The sequence below is a fragment of the Hylobates moloch genome, unplaced genomic scaffold (genome assembly GCF_009828535.3).
Source record: "Hylobates moloch isolate HMO894 unplaced genomic scaffold, HMol_V3 SCAFFOLD_11, whole genome shotgun sequence".
NCBI lineage: Eukaryota > Metazoa > Chordata > Mammalia > Primates > Hylobatidae > Hylobates > Hylobates moloch.
Window position 1 is genome coordinate 11410737 of NW_026652286.1, and position 19268 is coordinate 11430004.

Genomic DNA, 19268 nt, shown 5'->3' on the forward strand with positions numbered 1-19268 from the left:
AGATATAAGGCTGCATCCCCAGACTGCCCACTTTAGGAAGTGCTTTATTTCGTGGTTTCCTCCATGTTCCCCCTCCCACCCTGAAGACGGGCCCATTTGCTTCTCACTCTCAGGGCTCCCAAGCCCCTTCTGCATAAGCCTGCTGCCTGTCCCCTCTTTCAGCCATATTTACATTTGGGGGAAAGAACATGGTTAGAGGTTGCTTGGGAAAGATTATCTGAATTTTTCTGCTCTGGCCACCCACATATGCATGCATGGATTCAGCCCAGGGCAAATGAGTCTCTCTTTATCCCCAAGAACTGCTGAACCCTTCCCCTTCAACTCCAAGGGAAGGACTTAACAGAGGTGAAGTCTAAAACCATGTGAGATGGTGCTCCTTAGAAGCAGCTGGTTGGATCAGGGATGGATTCATGATTCTTGAATCAGTCAGATTCTTGAGAATTTGGCACAAGAAATTCAAAGAAGCTAGGCTGTGGTCTGTGAATTGGAAGGTTCCTTAGACTCAGATTGGGATAGCCTTTTGGGGATCATGTGTACCCAAAGGCAGAGCATTTACAAAGAAGTGTGTGTGTGTGTGAGAGAGAGAGTCAGACAGACTACCTTTTTCAGTCCAGAGTTCCAAGAGTCCCTGCAGAATGTCCTGCCCTTGGGTTAAATAATACTCCTGTGTGCACAGGACCTCTCCAACTAGTTCAGGCAAGCATACCACAGGCAGTATGGTGCTTAGAGAGCACAGCAGCGATTAAAAGCTCTTTGGCAAGAGATCAGACAAAACTAGGTTTGAATGCTCGCTCTACCATTTTCTGGTTGTGTGACCTTAGGCAAGTTGCTCAAGTTGCTCGATGTCTCTGAGCTTTAATTTCCTCATCTAGTAAAATGGGGATGATAATATTTACTTCATAAAATTGCTCAGAGGACTACACAAAACAAAGAATATGAAATAGGATGGTGCTTGGCATATAGTCGATGACCAGTAAATGATAATTTATGTACAGGTTAAGCATCCCAAATCCAAAAATTCAAAATCTGAAATGCCCCCAAATCCAAAACTTTTTGAGCACCAACATAATGCCCAAAGGAAGTTCTCACTGGAGCATTTTGGATTTTGGATTTTCTGATTTGCGATTCTTACTTGGTAGGTAGGTATAATGCAAATATTCTAAAATCTGAAAAAACCCTGAAATCTGAAGCACTTCTGGTTCCAAGCATTTTGGATAAGGGATACTCAACCTGTATTACAATTCATATCTTCTCTTTGAATTGACCTTTTATCATTATGAAATTTCCATGATACTAAATTGGTAACACTGTTTCTTTTGCTAGTGTTTACATGGTGTATCATTTTCCATTCTTTTATTTTCAATCTTTCTGTGTCCTTATATTCAATGTGTGTCTCTTATAAACAACATATTATTTTTTATCTTGTTTTACTAAACTTTGTTTTTTCATCAGAGTGTTTACTCCATACATAATTACTGATATAGTTGTGTTTAAGTCTACTAGCTTGCTTTGGGGCATGACCCTTACTCCCAGACTGTGGCCCTTTGGGGGTCTCAACCAAAGCCCAGGATGGTTGCCAAAGCCCTTGCACCTCAGTAGGACTTGAACCTCTAGCTCCTCAGCATTATGTGGCAGCTGAACTTGGTTCACATATTTAGCATCCCAGTTGTTTTCCTTTCTGCTGATTTCCTCTAGTTCTCACTGTACGCGTGCATCTTAGAAGTCAGTCAACAACTTGAGGGGAACTTGTGTGCATATTTCTCATTCAGCCCTTCCTATCATTTTACCTTCAAACTCCAGCAGCTCTGGCAGCTTTAAACTCTCCTCTTAGCCTAGTCAGACTGCTGCTTTCTGCTGTTTACTCCCTTGTACCCTCACCCACTCCAGGGACTCGGGGAAATCCTCTCAGGGGAAAAGCCAGGAAGAATGTGGAGCTTTCCTCATGTTTCCTTTCTCTTGGGGATCACAGCCTCTCAGGTCCTGCCTGCACTGGATGTTCTCCAGTTCCTTTCAACAGTTCCTTTATATATTTTGCCCAGCTTTCCTAATTATTTTATAAGGACAACTAATCTGATACCAGCCATTCCCATATGGCCAGAACCAGAAGCCTCATGCGATTTCCACTTATTGAACCCTTCTCAAAACTGCTCTAGACTAGGCAGCAAAAGTTTCTGTTGGCAGTCAAATGACTTAATCCTTACTTCAGCCTACAGAGAATGAAATGACCTCATAATTTGGACCGCAAACAAAGCTATCTGAGATATTTAACTGATATCAGACTGAAATTTAAGCACTTGTTAAGAGTTATGCAGTCTTGAGAATATAAAAGAATTCAGAAGTCTATTTGGTTCAAGGTATTTACATGGCCTAGGATTTCTCTCAAAAGTCATTAGACCTAGGCTAGAATCACTAAGGAAATGAAAAGCCAATCTAATGAGCAACTTAGTGAGAAATGCATACTGCTGAAGGTAACTGAAGAACTAGGCAATTGTACGATACAGGAACAAGGGCTCTGAGGTCACTTCTTTGAAGCTATGAAGTCATTGACTAAGCAACCACAAATAGGACCCAGTGTCTCTTGGGGACTCAGACAAGAATCAGTCATGCTCCACCTATAAACTCAAGAATGCTGAGAAGCAACCACCAAAATTACTGGAAGGGATATAGTTTTCTTAGGTGGGAGGAGAAGAAGCCACTCAATGTCTGCAGCTCTGGGTCTCACACCCAAAGGAAATTTCTGGTAGTGATTTGCCTTGGTTACCTGGAATGGTTATTATCTTCTTTAGTGGATATTTTTTCAACCCTGGTTCATCAGTCAGTGCCTAGTCAGAGAACAAAGGCCACATCGATTAACAGAGAGAATTTAATATAAAGAATTATTAATCAAAAATTGGACAAATAAAATGGCAAAGAGGGGACCCAGAGGAATCACAGAGGTGGTAACTACAGGAAGCAACTACCACCCTTAGAACTGGGGAAACAAAAAGAAGTGTTAGGGGTCATTGAAATTTAAAAAGTTAGAGGAGGGGCCCCAGAGGGCTTCAGAATTCTGAGGAGGGGCCCCAGGCTGGACAGCGCTTATATCTCTAAGAGGAGATGTTGAGGCTGGTTCTGGGAATGTGGATAAACTGCAAACAGTAACTCAACACTGCTGCTGGACCCAGCTGTCTGTGCCAGGTGATGTGGACAAAGACAGGATGAGCCCAACTCCTCTCCCTCCACCAGTCCCCCAGGCTCCCTCTAGAGCCCTCCATTGGCAGAACCTACCAGGGACCCAGCTGACAAAAGCAGCAATGTGGTCTGCAGAATCCCAGCCACAGCATCATAAAAAAAGGAAAAGGCTCGAAACTGAGAGACAATATCTCTCCAACACTTCAGGAAGGTTTAGATTTAAGGGTAGAAGTATTTAAAAGAAACAAAACCATAGCATTAATATTTTATATTAGGAAGGAATATGTGCCTATTTGGTGTTTCAGAATGTGATGTTTAAGCGAATAAAGCCCATTAGACTGACAGTTTTACAACTCCACTTTAAAATGTATAATTGAGAATTAATTTAGACTTGAGATTTTTTTAATGGTGACATCTAAGTTTAAGTAGAGTATAAAAACATTTAAGAGCACTTAGATTTATCTTTTAAGTTAAATTTATTAGCTTCTATAAGAGTTTAAAATTTGGGATGATTTTGCTTGTGGTCAGAAAAACCAAAGTACTTAAAAAATAAATATATTAAATTTCTAAATCTGTTTTAAAATGTTTGAAGTGCTGAGCTATGCTTGTAAATAAGAGCAAGCATTATTCAAACACTCCTCCAAAGTTATTGCCAAGATCTGCTAGACTTATAAAATAGAATAATATTTGTAAGCTGAATTTAAAAGCATAAAAAAGTTTAAACTTTGCATCTGAAATGGAATAGATTTTAAAGACAAAATTATATTTATTAAATTAAACTTACTAAATTATTACTTTTTTAAAGACAAATTTTAACATAAGTTTTTTTTAAAAGCCCCAAAATCTTTTCTACATAAGAAATTTACTGGCCAGGATACCAGAGTCCCTACGCCATGAGGTTTTCCAGAAATCATTGCAGAAAAGCAAGAGATGCAGCTTTGTTCCTCAGCTTTTCTAGAAACGCTGGAACATCTCTTACCTTGTAGCAAGCTGAGGAGATTATGCGCCTGGCTTAGCTGTTCTTCATTTTCTATCAGGCTGGGGTACCTCCTAGAATAGAAAGGGATGACCACTGGACTTGTGGCGAACCTGAGGTCAAGTCCCAGCTCCATTGCTTAAAAGACTTAAGGCTCAGTTTGCTCATCTGCAAAATGGGGGTGATACCTGCCTTGCGAGGTTGTGAGGAACAGCATAGTACTCGGCCCTCAAGCTAGATTCCTGAATGCAGAGAGGGTTGGGGCAAGGAGGCTCTCACCTGAGCTCACTGGTCTGGGACACTCCCTCTTCTTGGCAGGAGAGCTTCTTCAAAGAGATGGCCCTATGGCAAACAACAGGTGCTCTCACTGTCCTCAGGACTGCCAGGTCCCAAAGCAGTCTCTTACCACAGACAGAAAGAGGGCAGGCCAAGAAAATGAGCTGGCTCTGGAGCAAAACATCAGCCCCGTGAACAGGGTTAACTCTCTGCAGGGAAGTGGCAGACATTGGCTGGAGCAAAGACGATGAGTTGCAAGAAGGGCTCAGACTCCCACCTGTGTTCACTGGGTCACCTGGCCACACAGCCTCAGTTGGAACATGCTTGGAGAGAGCTGCATGAGGAAGATCCCTACCTAGAGAAAAAGGAGAGAGGTAGTGTCCTTTCTGCGCATACCTGGGAGGGGCGGGGTGGAGATCAGAATTACACCATCCCATTCATGTATTCAATGCACATGACTTAGAAACTTCTCTGTATTGTGAGGCCCTAAGCCTGCAAATATAAATCCTACACATTCTTGCCTTCCTGGATTAAGTCCCTGAGAATGTATAGAGGTTGAAGTGCCTGCTTCTATCCGGAGAAGTGGTGGGGAGGGCCCCCAGGGAGAGGGAACAGTGGGAGCATGGCAGGAGGTGTGGAGATGGAAGGCAGCTTCCTGGGACAATGAACAGTCCTGGTGAAGCTGTTGGTCTCCAACTCAAGGGAGTCAAAGAGCAGCCAATGAGGCTGGGAAGGTAGGTGGGGCCAGCTTGTGAAAGACCTTGAAGTCAAGTTCAGGCGTATGGATTATATTGAAAGCCAAGGAAAAGTTTTAAGCAGGGCTTGCATCTTAGATCAAATGGGAATGTCCATAAGGGAGAGATGGAGTCTGTACACAAATACAGGAAGTACCAAGTTGTATAAGTCCAGACTGGGGATGGTGAGGGCCTGACAGAAGGCAATGAGGCAATTAGAGATTGGAGCCTGGGACTACAGAATCGTGGTCTCTGTGGGAGTCTGGGCCATGGTGGGTGGAGGTCAGGCCATAAGGTCCCCAGGCCATGTCACCCAGTCTCCCTTGGACACTGAGACCAGCACTTGTATGCTGCAGTTTCATCTTCCCAGGCTCCCCAGTACATCCCATGGCTGGCCTTTCTCCTGCTGGGAGAGAGATTTCAGCAGAGGAGGCAGCAGAGCAGTACCCACAGAAATCTTCAGTCCAGCTGAGGAGGGATGGAGACAATAAGAAGCATGCCAGAGAGGACACCAGTGCATCTCTGGCCAGCTGAGGGGCTCAAGGACATTTAAGGACTTTCAGAAGAGCTTCAGCCAACTTACCACTGCTCCTTAGCGTGAAGGCAGGGTGAGCCCCTGGGGTGGACACTTTTTGTCCATCTTGCTTTCCTTCTCTTTTCCCATCAGATTCCACTGGGCTGGAGGACAAGGAGTTTCCTCAGTAGCTAAGCTGTTCTTTCAGGAGCTTGCTACCCACAAAGAGTAATCAGTAGAAAAAGCAAAAACTAAGGATTATGTGGTAATCATTATTCTGTGGGGTAGAATAAAGACCTCCCCCATCAAGGATGTCCACATCCTAATCCACAGTACCTGCGATGTATCCTACAAGGCAAAAGGGACTTTGCAGATGTGATTAAAGACCTTGAGTTGGGAGATAATCCTGGATTATCTGGATGGGCTCCATGTAATCAACAAGAGTCCTAGGGAGGCTGAATGTAGTTTGGAGTGATGCCATGTGAAGGGGACTCAACCCACCATTCACTGCTGGCTTTGAAGACGGAGGAAGAAAGCCACAAGCCAAGGAATATGGGCAGCCTCTAAAAGCTGGCAGAGGTAAGGAAACAGATTATCCCTGAAAGCTTCCAGAAAGGAATGCAGCCCTGACACCACCTTGATTTCAGCTGAGACCCGTCAGACTTCCAACCGATGAACTGTAATAATAAATGTGTTGTTTTGAGCTGCTGAGTCTGTTATAGTTATGGCAGTGATCGGAAACAAAGCAGATTGTAAGGCTGGCTCCTTGTCACTCAGCTCTTGGATCAGTTGACTTGGAGAGAGACCTCCTTTGGCCATTCTACCCACAGTCATCCTTTCTTCACTCTCCAGTCACTGGCACTTTGCCATTTCATCCAGTGTTGTTTGGTAGTTGTGATGCTTGTGTTGACCTGATTTCCACCCTTCCTCCCTGCAGTGTAAGCTCCATGAGAGCAGGCACCTTGGTTATTTGTCCATCACCGTATCCCTAGTACCAAGAAAAGTGCCTACACACAATGGAAGCTCCACAAATGTTTGATGGGTAGATGGGTGGATGAATGAATATGATGGTGCACTGCTATGTCATGGGCACACTAATGACATGAAACCTATTGAGGCAGAATGCTCAGTGGTTATTTACCATAGTTATGACCTGCAAAGGCTCAACCAAACATACACAGTCTCCTTTTACATCCTACAGGATTACTAACCAGTCATACCTCTTCAAAGGCTCTTATTAAGTCTTTAGAGGTCTCAGACTGTTGCTGCTATAGGCCTCCTAGAAGTATTTATGCAGAGTAAAACATTATAAATTTCCTCTGCCAAACAGAATCAGAGGGGAATATATGAGATCATCCATGAGTACATATGGTAACTGTTCCCTCTAGGTCAAGTAACTCTGGGAAGACAGGCCAAGCTGGTTTTAGAAAAAGTGTTGGCTTCTCAGACTTTTTTTCAGTATTTTCTAGCTCCACAATCTGTTTCTCCAGGAAATGAGTTGCCAATCCAGTCCAGGATTGCAAACAAAACCCAGGGAAGACTGGCTGAGCTAAGGCTGCTGTCTGACTGTGGAGTAGAGGCAACAAGAAAAGAGGAGGCAGAAGTAGGGGCAGGGAGTTTGAGGGAAGGATGCATCAAGATCTAATTTGGGAAAAAAAAAAAAAAGATCTAATTTGACTGCTATACTTGCAAATTCGATCAAGACACCCTTGGGGCACCCAGCATGAGAATAGGGTAACATGGACAAAATGTTGTTTATTGAATCCGTTTTGGAAACAGACAACATGAAAGGTTTCTGTGAGCTCACTCGAAGAGTCATGATTGCTTCCTGTCATCAAATGTCAACCATAAGAAAATCCTAGCATAAATAATGAAAATGAATCTAGGAGACAAAAAGTGGTTAAGAACACCCCAGCTGTCACTCTTCCAACAGCTCTCTGATAGCTAACATGACCATAAACATCAATAAAATTTTTATAAGTACAGTCTATTTACTGCACAAATACCAAATGTGTACATCGATGGTAAAGTTGTAAACTGGCTAACAGTCATCAGCAATTAAGTACACTGGGTCTATACTGACACTCCCATTCTCATTTTAAGAGCCTATATATTTAATTGGTGACTGCTCTCCTCATCAGGGACATTTAAGACATGGAAAAGGCATTTATATACACATGCACGCATGCACATATGATTAACCTTACAAACTGAAAAAGTAAGCCCAAGCATGATTAATTACTTTGCCTGGATCAATAAATACTAGTCTCAAATGTTAAGTGTACTAATAAGGACAGAAGCTATCAGTTACATAAATCATCATGTTGCTACCTACTGATGCTCCATTTGCTAATGCATGTTAGTCAATCTGTAGACTTTATCCAACACATACATAGAGATTATTTTTTTGTTTGAAATTCTCAGCAGATCACTTTTGGACATCTCTCTCCCATCGCTCTTAGGATGAAAATGAAATAACTCTTAAAATAAAATTTCTGAATTCCCAGCCATCAAGAGCACAATTCTAATCATATTTCAGATCTTCACCCAGAAGGGAAATGCCATCATGAGTTAAATGAGAAGGTCTCATCACCATGGCAGCTTAGACTGATCTTCACCTTCTCTCAGCACCCTCTTGCCATATTGGAAGCCAAGGTGGCTCATCTCTTTGAGATTTCATAAACACCAACAGGAAGGGTCAGAGGGGGAGCCTTGTCTTTGTTTCTGGAGCTATTATCAGTGAGACCGACAACTGCAAAGAGGAGGATAGGGATTCAAGGTGGATAAAAGCCCCCAGACCTGGAGGGAGCAGTAGAAGGATGCAGCACCGTGCCAAGGCCTGTTGCCCCCATGTGCTTCACATGCTAGAAATTCTCGGCATTTCTTTAACCACAGGGAATAAACATCCTTCCAAAAGGTCCTGCTCACATCTCCCCTCTCTCCCCACACTGTAAAGCATGGAAACATTCATTTTCCATACTTCCTGGAGAATCCTCTGCCTATGAGGCAAACCGGGTCTCCCTACCCCAATGCAGCTTTTCCTAGAAACCATGAAATTTACAAATTTACGCAAGCCATTGTGGATTCAAGTCCAGCTGCTTCTAGAGCTCTGTGACCTAAGAGCCCTGCCCACCATGGATCTCTTTATCCTGAACCACTTCCAGTCTCTTTTCCCAGGAGCTCTGCTTGTGTTTTTAGTGTGAAGACTCACTCCATTGGAAATGAACAGTGCAAGATCCTATGTGCAAAATTTGCAAACATTTTTTTTGAAACGATACACGTTTTAAAAATTCAAGTCAAATCCAGGTACAGGCCAGTTGGTTGGTATCAGTTGGCCCCTCACACCCACCATAGGAAAGCATGATGAGAAAAGTCGGTTTCTGAAATGAGAGAGACAAGAGGCACCAGCTTCTTACCTGGGGGTGAGTTCCTTAAGCTTGAGAGGAAGCCTGAGAGGGAAATGCTGAGGCTCAATGAAAGACAGGGCAGCTCCAGCCTCTCAGCCCTCCTGGGTCAAAAGCCAAAGGCCTCTGTGCAACCAGCACATAGGATCTGGATGTAGGTGAGGATAGATCCTCACCCACCAGTGGGGTAACTTTCCCAGCAATTCTGAAACTAAAATAAGGAAGGCACATTCCCAGAGCCCTGCTGAGTAGGGGCTGCAGACTATTTTCACTCTACACAAAATGGGGGAGAGGAGTTCTCTCTCCACTAATTTTTCACCCATAAATCTCCACATCACAAGGAACCTAAAGGGGAACTCCAAAGGCCAACACATCCTTGGTGGTTGTGTGTGTGGTCCTGACAACCTCCTGCTCCAGAAATGCCAGGGGCATTGGATATGTCATTGGGAGCATCAGGCAGTCCAACATCGGAGGGGGGAAGGCCCAGAGATGAGGATCTGAGTCAGGCTGGCAAGGCTGGAGTCAGAAAGTGACCATTAGGCAATTGGTCACTACAATTGGTGGCTACAAAGAAGTGGTCACAGTCACCAAAATAAAGAGGTTTACAACAACGGTTTTGACCAGGACAGTGCCCTAAAAGAAATAAGGCAGCATCGCAAGAGCAAGAGCCCCCCTCGGTAGTCCACAGAGATGGAGGGGTCCTCATGCTGGTTGCAGAACAGGAGGTGGAAAGGCCTGGGGGTGGCGACTCAGCTGAGGGAAGCACAGTTCAGCTCCGAGCCCTCCTGGCTGCCCCTGGCCCCCTCCTCCAGTCCATCAGGGCTGTCGGTGATGTTGGGCTCACTGGAGCACTGCCGGTGGGGTGGGGGGAAGCTGGGTGGCAGGAGCAGGCACTTGTCCTCACTGCCGGCCTCCTCTCCCAGGCCCGAGTGCATCATGGTGGCCATGGCCAGCAGCTGGATGTCCGAGTGGGCATTGGCCACCGTGTGCCGCCGCACACTGCCACACTTCTCCAGGTAGGCTTCCCCCTCCTGTTCTGTCAGTGGGGTCAAGACCATCTCATTCAGTGGCCGGCTGACTGTGGTTATTGGGGAGGCATAGTTCAGGACAGTCACCTTGGGCCGGACCCTGGAGTGCCGCCTGGCTGCAAGAGAAAAATCAGCAAAGACTGTTATTGGGGAGGGGGTATTGGTGCTCAAAAGCTCCTAATCCAACGGGGAAAAGAACAAGGTGGTCGCTCAACCTTTAGGAGCAGCTCTTAGGTGCAGCCCTGCTACAATGCAAGGGAGGAATCTGGTGATACCTAAATGTTTCTCTTGCAACTTTACCTGTTTATGCCAGATCCTGCCTGTAATCAACACTACCCCACATATTAGGTGGTCACCAACAGACTTTCCTTGACAGATAAGAGTCAAGGGAATCTGGTATGTTTCTCAGCTGCTGCCCAAGCTTCATTGGATTTGCCCTAAATTCCCTTTCAATCAATGTCCTCTGAGGACCTGGGCATGGGATGGCCAGCTTCCAGAAGAAGCACCCTGGCTTCCTGCAGGAGTGGCCTCTCCCAATGCCAACAGGTGACATAAAAGAGCCGTCATAAGCTGAAATCCAGAGGAAGAGATAACTGGGGAGTTACCTCAGTTGTCAAACCCAAGGTAGCAGGACTATCTTGCAAATCATACAGAACCACGACTATCAATGGCCCTCATCTCCTCCCAGGTCAAGGGTCTCAGACTATGTTCTGTTCAAGTCAATTCTTCTGGACTCAAACAGCCTTTAGCATCATCAAAGAACAGGCTAGGTTCCATGGATCACCCCAAGGAGGCAGACACAGGAAGGCTGGATACTAATTATAAAACTGCTGCTTTTTGTGGTTTTTTTTTGAGACAGTTTTGCTCTTGTTACCCAGGCTGGAGTGCAATGGTATGATCTCAGCTCACTGCAACCTCCGCGTCCCAGGTTCAAGTGATTCTCCTGCCTCAGCCTCCTGAGTTGCTGGGACTACAGGCGCCCACCACCATGCACAGCTAATTTTTGTATTTTTACTAGAGATGGGGTTTCACCATGTTGGCCAGGGTGGTCCTGAACTCCTGACCTCAGGTGATGCACCCGCCTCAGCCTCCCAAAGTGCTGGGATTAAAGGTGTGAGCCACCACGTCCAGCCTAAACTGCTGCTTTTGAATTCTCATCACGTTCCAGAAGCTGTGCTAAACCTAGACATTTTAGCTTTTGAATCCTCCCCAAAACTGAACCTAAGTCATGGTATAGTATCAGTTTCCACTTTCCAGATGAGAAAACTGAGTCTAGAGAGGGAATAGCTTACCCAAGGACATAGAGATAGAAGGTAGTTTAAGCTGGGACTCAAACAAGGTCTGTCTCTCTCCAGCCCCTTGCTCTTCTAGCTGCCCATCCAAGGCCCACAGGTAACTAGGGTAGGGGAAATACCTTAAGGGAAGGATGAGCCAAGTGGAGGGGCTTCAAGGGCCGGAAAAAGCACGCCCATCTGGAGATAGGAAACTTGCCTGGAGGATGTACACTGGAGATGGACCTTTAGGATGGCAGAACTCCCAGAAGCGGGAAAGGGGAGACAGAGTTCTGAGCAATGGCAGCAGCCTGAGAAAGCTGCTGAGACAGGTGTACCATCAGGTCACAACCTGGCTGGAACAGACTCCAGGAGACAGTGGAGAGGTGCCCGGACAGGCAGATGGAAGCACCCGTGGTACCAGGTCACAGCAGAGCTGCGGGGACGCAGTTAACATCAAAGGTCATAGGGCAGGATGGACTGTGCTCAGGAAGCTTCCTTGGGCAGAAGTGTGGCAGAATGGGCTGGAGCCAGCGAGGCCAGCAGCGAGGAAAGCCAGGGAGAAGGCTCAGGTATTATATTCTATAATAAATAGGGATCGCATGTGAAATTATCTATTATTATTATTCCATAATATTATACATATATTATATAGTTTCTATATATAATATATATTATAGTTATATATAATATATATAGTTTCTATATATATTATATATAGAAATTACTATTCTATAATAAATAGGGATTGCATATGACAAAAGGTAATGCTAACATCAGTGTCAAAGTGAGAGGTGATCAGGAAAGGAAGTAGAGTTGTGGTGATGAGAGTAAGGTGAGGAGGATGGCCGCTGGAGACACCACAGAGACACTACAGAGATACTACAGAACCCCACAACTAAGAGATCGTGGGAGTGGGGCAGGGAGGAGGAGCTGTGGGACGGAACAAGGGAACGGCAGACTTGGGGGAGGGGCGACGGATGGGGAGGATGCAGAGGAGGCAGATCCTGAGACCCAGCGCCAAGTCCTGGTCACATCACATCTGAGATGCTGAAGGGGCAACCTCATCGGCCGACAGACATGCAGTTTTGAGCTGGAAAAAGAAGTTTTTATCTAAAGACAGAAATCTGATCATTTTCAAATAATATTTAAGGACAGTGAGAAATGATAATATTTGGTGACAAAAGCAGGATATAAACAACAGTATTATATGCATTTTGTCCCTTTTTAAGCAAAACTGGGGTTATACTGGGTGTTGTATTCACCCACCACACCTATGCACCTTGGGAAAGGCTACATCAAAATACCTAGTTACCATCTCTGGGTAAAGGTATTACCCGGTGATTTTTAAAATTTCATTATCTTTTTATTGATACGTCTTTAAAATTTTCATTCCATATGTGGGCATTTTACGACAAGAAGAAAACATTTTAGGATATGAAAATCAAAGTCCTCTGGAACTTAGTAATGTCTGGGGCCCTCTGAGTAGCTGTGACCTCTCTGAAAATGAAGATGGGGTAAAGGACTACATTATTCAAATGTGTACACCTATGCTGGGTGGACAAAATGAGAGGGGCTAACAGCACTACTTTCAGAGGGGCTAAAGTATTAACAGCTAACACACAGGATAGCACTTAAGAATGTTGGGTGCTGATCTGAGCATCTTGTATCTGTGAATAATTAAATCCTCTCAACCCAATGAGGTGGGTACTGTTATCACCACTGCCACTTTACAGATGGGGAAATTAAAGCACAGAGAGGTTAAATAACTTGTTCAACATTGCAAAGAAGAGGCAAAGCTGGGACTGGAGCACAGACGGCAGCCTCCAAAAACCAGGTGAGCCCCATTGCCTTTCCAGAAGGAAGGAAACCCTAGGGTGGGTCAGAGAGGCAGGAGAAGAACCAAAACACTCAGGTAACTGAAGCCTGGGGAGTAGAGTCCCAAGAGAGGAAGCAAATCTGACAGCGACACCCCAGCTCCCAGGGCCTCTGCTCTCCCACCTTCACATGGGCTGCGCTAGGGCAGAAACCTGCAGAGTTTGGAATAGAGTAAGCACCATGACAAGGCTGGGTCCCTTGGTCCCAGAGAAGTCCCCCAACCCATGCTCCTCTTGAGGCAGTGCTGCCTCCTCTGCCACCTAGGCCTGGTATCATGTCACGAGCTGAGCGGCTCTGGACCTGAGAGAGGCAGAAGTATGGGATGGTCCAGCCACTGCAACCGGTCTGGCCGGGAAAGAGTGAGTTTGAAGGCACGGCCATGGGAGAAACACAGCTTCAGAGGGCTAGGGGATGGGTGGGTTCTGTTCTGGGCCTTCTTTTCAGCCTCCCTTTCTGCCAGTGCACACCTCTCCCCAGCTTCCCAATCACACACATCATTTCACCTGTCCCTGCCTTCCACAGTGCCCATTATCTCTGACACCCTGAGGACCCAAGAGAAAGGTGTTCCCTCTGCCAGCCAGGCAGGACAATGCTGTGGGGAGAAAGGGAGCGGGGCCCGATGGTATCAGTATTTCCACCACACTCAGACAGGAGGGGGAACACCCCACTTTCCAAGAGGAAAGCAAACCATGCTGTTCACAGACTGGCCATGGGGACACGTGGCTCATGCTGCTTTAGTTTACTCTCTGCTCTTCCAGTGGATCTGGAGGGCCCTAGACATGTGTGTCAGCCACTTCCAGAGCCCATGCTCCCGGAAGGAGATCACAGCAAGACCTGCCCACATCCGTCTGCAAAGCTCACAGCAGCTCCCGTCATCGGACTGTTGTGTGTGTGTATAAATAATGAAGAGAATGAAATTCTAACCCTTTGGACTAAATCTTGAGTCTACTGGCTCAGAAGCCCAAAGGGCCTATTTGGTGGTAACAATAACAATGTTTCAAAATCAAAGGATAATACATAGAATTTAGAGTGTAGAGTGTGTCCCCACCCATGATCTCGCTGTTTAGTCCCAATCTCCCTCCAAAACAGAGTTGTTCTCGGTATCCCCACTGCACAGATGAGGAAGACTGAGGCTCAGTCCCGTTTCTCTTGGGTTCTAGATGGCAGTGCCCAAACTTTCCCCACTACGCGCTGCTGTGTCTCAGGGGACTGCTGCTGCCCTCAGAAGACATGTTACTTGAAGCGGCCCACCCACTGAAGTCAAGTAATAGCAAACACTGCCCCCCAGCAGATGCTAGACAAGAAGCTGACACTGGCGCCCCTCTTTGGTGTTAAGAGACAAAACGCCAAGGAGCAACCAAGAATGTGCCAGGCATTGGCAGCGGTTCCTTCTGAAGCATGGATGCTCGCACTCTCCAAGTTCCACATTTCTATAATTTTCCGGCATTCTTATAATAACCTGTATTACTTTTATGATCTCCAAAATCAATAACTATAAAACAGAAGCACCAGAAGAGTTCAAAGCAGCAGGGATCCCATTGGAAAACTGTCCTTAAAAAAAAAAATGCCCTTCAGAACAATTCATTTCTCTCTCACTGCTGATAGAAGTACACACTTCAGATTGCTGTTGGGAAACCCATATTGGGACCTGAACCCTACAACTAGTCTAGCAGGAGACGGGACGAGACCTGTCTGGAGAGCATTTGCTGCATGCAGATGTCTGGGCCTCTGAGACTGGGTACGTACCTGCCAGGAGGGGTTTGTGCAAAGGGTAGGGTCAAAGAGGTAGACAGTAGTGACATTATTTCTAATGTTGCTAGAGATTTCAATGTTTTATTTTGTTTTTTGTTTTTTTGAGACGGAGTCTTGCCCTGTCGCCCAGGCTGGGGTGCAATGGTGCGATCTTGGCTCACTACAAGCGCCGCCTGCTGGGTTCATGCCATTCTCCCGCCTCAGCCTCCAGAGTAGCTGGGACTACAGGCGCCCACCACCACGCCCAGCTAATTTTTTGTATTTTTAGTAGAGACGGGGTTTCACCGTGTTAGCCAGGATGGTCTCGAACTCCTGACCTCGTGATCCGCCCACCTCGGCCTCCCAAAGTGCTGGGATTACAGCGTGAGCCACTGCGCCCGGCCTCGATAATGTTTTATAAGAGTATGGGAGACTCCTCTCTTTGGGGAAGGGGTATCTGGAAAGATACAGTATTAATGTTAGATTTGATAACATGGCTGAAACTTGGAAGAAAGGCTGGGACCAGAGAGGACAGAGGGTAAATCGAGAGAACAGGAAATCAACTTGCTTGGCAGACACACGCAGCATCTTTTTAGGAAATGAGAATTCGTCTGATGATTTCCGCAGGTCCCAACCCACAGGGATGAGCCAGGGAAAGGTGTCTCCAATGATCCTTGGAGGGCCCAGGCAGCAAATGGACAAGAGAAGCCACTCTGGCTGCTCACAGGCCAAGAGCTGGAGCCAGAGTGAGGGGGGCTGCCCTGGAGGAGGAGACCCCAACACCACCTGTCCCCACCTTCAACAAACACTACTACCTGTACATGCAAAATGCTGCACTAGCTGCAGAGAAGAAAAGAAACATAAACCTGATGTGGGGCCCCCAACAGGGGCTTGAGCCCAGCACACTTGTGTACCTCCATGCATGTATGTTCACATGTCAGGAGAAAGAGTTCTTAGGAGCAGCTATTGGCTGAGCGTCTATGATATGCTAAGTACTGCACCAAAAAGGAGGCGCTCCACTGATGGCTTCTAGCCACTTTGCAGAAGAACCTCAAGTTGAGATGTGGAATAACTACAGTCATAGTGATGAAACCAGGACTCAAACCCAGAGCTGAGAGCACAGGCCCAGCTCATGACCCCCACACACAAATAACTGTTAGAACAGGTCAGTGTGGCAAATGTCAGGTCAGAGATACAGACGACAGCACCCTGGAAATTGAAAGGAGAAGGAAGAGAAGTCACAAAGAAAGCCTATTTCAGATGGGCTGTGCTTCTCTAGGCTTGACTTACAGACTGAACCACTCACTCACAGGAGAGGTCTGTGCCAGGTCCTGGGATGCAAAATCCCTGCTCTCAACGAGCGAGCTCAGTGTAAAGGAGCGGCTGAGAAATAGGACATGGCAATACAGCAAGGCAAGGCCACGGATGTGGTTTGGGATCCAGGGGAGGGATTGGAGAGGTACACACAACCTCCTTGGGGAGTGATTCCACGGGCGCCAGGCCGCCTTTAGCTGGGCGTCCATAACACAGCAGGCAGCTCTACCCGGCCCTTCCCTGAGACAGGGCAGCTTCTTCCTCCTGCTGGCTCTGAATGGAAGGACAGGGCCTCTGTGCTCAGCCCTCTGTGGCTCAGAAGTTGCTCCAGGCCACACAGCTGAGCCCCAGCTCTTGTGGTTTCCAAGGCCCTGCTCTCTCCACAGCTGCCTCAGCCTTCTCTCCCCCTGCTGATGACTCACAGGAGAGGCCACAGCTCTTCCTTCTACTTCTGGGTGGAATGTTTTCATTCCCAAGATTGGGTGTGGGCAGAGCCGGGACCACAGGGACCGCAAGGCTGTGTTGAGTCCCCCAGGCAGACAGCGTTTCCTTGCTAAGTTCCCGCCAGACTTCAGAGCCAAGCCTCAGACAAGTGCGTCAGCTGTGTCCCCACTGGGAGGTCAGGCCTGCTGGGCCCCTTGGGAGGCCTTAAAACTGAACGCCAGGCCCGGGGCTGGCAGACAGCGACCGACACTCTTGCATCTTGTTCTCCTCCCCAACCTTTTTCTTCTTTGCTCCCGGGAAGACAGGGCCCTGTCACCCAGGGAAGGGAATCTCCCACTAAGGGACTGATTACCCTGTGGGTACCCCCTGGGGCTCCAAACCAGCCCTTCCCTTGCAGTGGTGCCCTTTTAGCGGGAAGAGGGCCAGGTCCTGCCATTTCAGCTGGCATCTCCAGGCCACCTCTGCCTCCTCCTCTTCCCTTTCACATGGGGTGAGGCCAAGGGGAGGCTTTATTCCGTCCTCACTCACCAGGAGCCCTGCTGAGCACTGGCATTCACTGGCATTCATCCCCTCCTTTCAGACCCCCAGAGAGAAGCAAAGCCTGGAGAAGGCCGTCCTCGGGCCCTTTGTTGGGGACTTGGTTCTCAGGCTTTTGATCTCCCAGGCTCCCTGGCCAGGCCCCACCGGAGCGACCGCCATAATACGGCCATCGTGACCCCAGCACACCAAGCCCGTGGTGGGCGTCCCTCTCCAGGCTGGCACCTGAAAGCCGTGAATGCTGGCTTGTCACGCAGAGAAGTTACAGTATCCTGAAAGAGAAGGGCCCTCCCCCAGGGAGTCACAATGGACGGAGGCCTGTGGGAGGCCAGGGCCTTTGTGTGGGAGAAGTCGAGCGTGCTGCTGAGCGTGTGCTCGGGAGGGCCCTGCAAACATCAGGGAAACAGCCGGGAGACTTCAGGGACTTGAAAGACACGGCAAAGGCCAGCCTCTGAGGAGTCGGCCTTTTAAAAAAAGTTTCACTATCCTCTTCCTCCTCCCTCACCAGCTCCCACTGTTGCAGACAAGTGGCTGCTTTGGAGAGGGGGGCACATTCTCTCACTCTCATCATGGGCCTCTGACCCATGCATACCCAGGGGTGAGGCCGGGCTGGCAGGAAGGGACACCTCCCGAGAATCCTCGTGCAGTCAAACACAGATGCGGGCGCGTGGGTGCAGTGCGGAGCCCCGGGAATAAACCGCTTCTCTGGCTCTGGTCACCTACCCTGTGGGTGACCTGGAGACTGAAAGCACAACAGTACCTTGGAGGATGGAATGAGTTACGTGCCAAAACCCTGGTCAGTCATCCAGTGTGAGTGGCGGCTTCTGAGGGGATGGGTGGCCCCGGAGCCCGGCCCACTGCCTGCGACCACGCCTACCTGCGACCACGCCTACCTGCGACCACGCCTACCTATCCTCTGGCCCAAGTGAGCTGCGGCAAAGCCCTCCCATACGTAAAGGGGTTTATCACCCCCAGCCGGACTCCTTAGTTTTTACTTCAGCCAGCGATCTCAATGCTCCCCTCCCACAGGCAAAATAAACCTTTTACTAAGGGGTAGACGGAGGCCCTGAGAGTCCTCTCTTTATCTGGAAAGCAGTGTCCCCGGTCAGGATGGGCACCGCTGTGACCACTTTAGCTTCTTAGTATCCAGAGACATGGGGTGAAATGTCTGGCTTAGGATCCCTCTTGGGCTAAGGAACACCTCCTGGGCTGTCCCTTAATAAAGTCACCTCCTCAAAGTTGGCAGCGGTCAGTGGGGGTGGGGGCGATGGTAGAGCATGTGGGGCAGCTGATAAAGTATCCACAGCTTGAGGCATTGGAATCGTGGCTCCATGTGACCTTAATCCTCACTTGCTTCCCCTGTAAACCTGGGAACAGCAGTGTCTGCTCCATGGCCCAGCATCCAGCACCCCCAGCACCATGCCCAGGACGAGGTCTGTGTCCAGTAGCTTCCCTTGCCATCAGCTTCCTTGCAACGCTGAAGCCCTTTCAGTTCCTCTAACGCTCCTTCCTCTTGCTCACCTCCTGTCCTCCAAACCCTCCCAAGGTCCTCCCCTTGGCCTTGGGATAGTCATCCCTCTCTGTTTACTCAGCTAACTTATATTCATCCTGCAGGTCCCATCACAGACACCATTACTTCCTCCAGGTAGTCTTCCCTGATTCCCTAGTCAAGATGAAGTCCCTGTGCCCTGGGACCCGTGGCCCCTGTACTTTCCCCCTCAGAACATGTGTACACTGATGAGACACTGCCTTGTTTGTGACTTCTTCCCTGGGCTGTGTGCACTGGAGGGCAGGGATGGGTTGGCTTCATTTACGGATATATCTATAGCACCTCCCAGGGTGCTAGGACAGGGTCTTAGTACACATTTGCTGAAATGATAATTTAAAATTAACCAGAAGAGGGTCACATCCTTCCCTCCCTGCCCCTAGTGCGACAACTCTCCAGAGGCAGGGACTGTCCTAGGTACAAGAATAAAACCTTGAGTCTTTG

At 47.7% G+C, this 19268-nt stretch overlaps 1 protein-coding gene across 5 annotated transcripts in view; it reads right to left on the bottom strand.

Annotated features, from left to right (window-relative positions):
* Positions 1 to 9672: 9672 nt before the first annotated feature.
* The window catches only part of PRR5L (proline rich 5 like), a 169620-nt gene continuing 160024 nt past the window's right edge, over positions 9673 to 19268 (bottom strand). For all 5 annotated transcript variants that reach the window (XM_058446698.1, XM_058446694.1, XM_058446695.1 and 2 more), the window contains one exon: positions 9673 to 10219. In XM_058446698.1, coding sequence (XP_058302681.1) covers positions 9825 to 10219 — 395 coding nt within the window. In that variant the 3' untranslated portion in view covers positions 9673 to 9824. The remainder of the gene's footprint in view (positions 10220 to 19268) is intronic.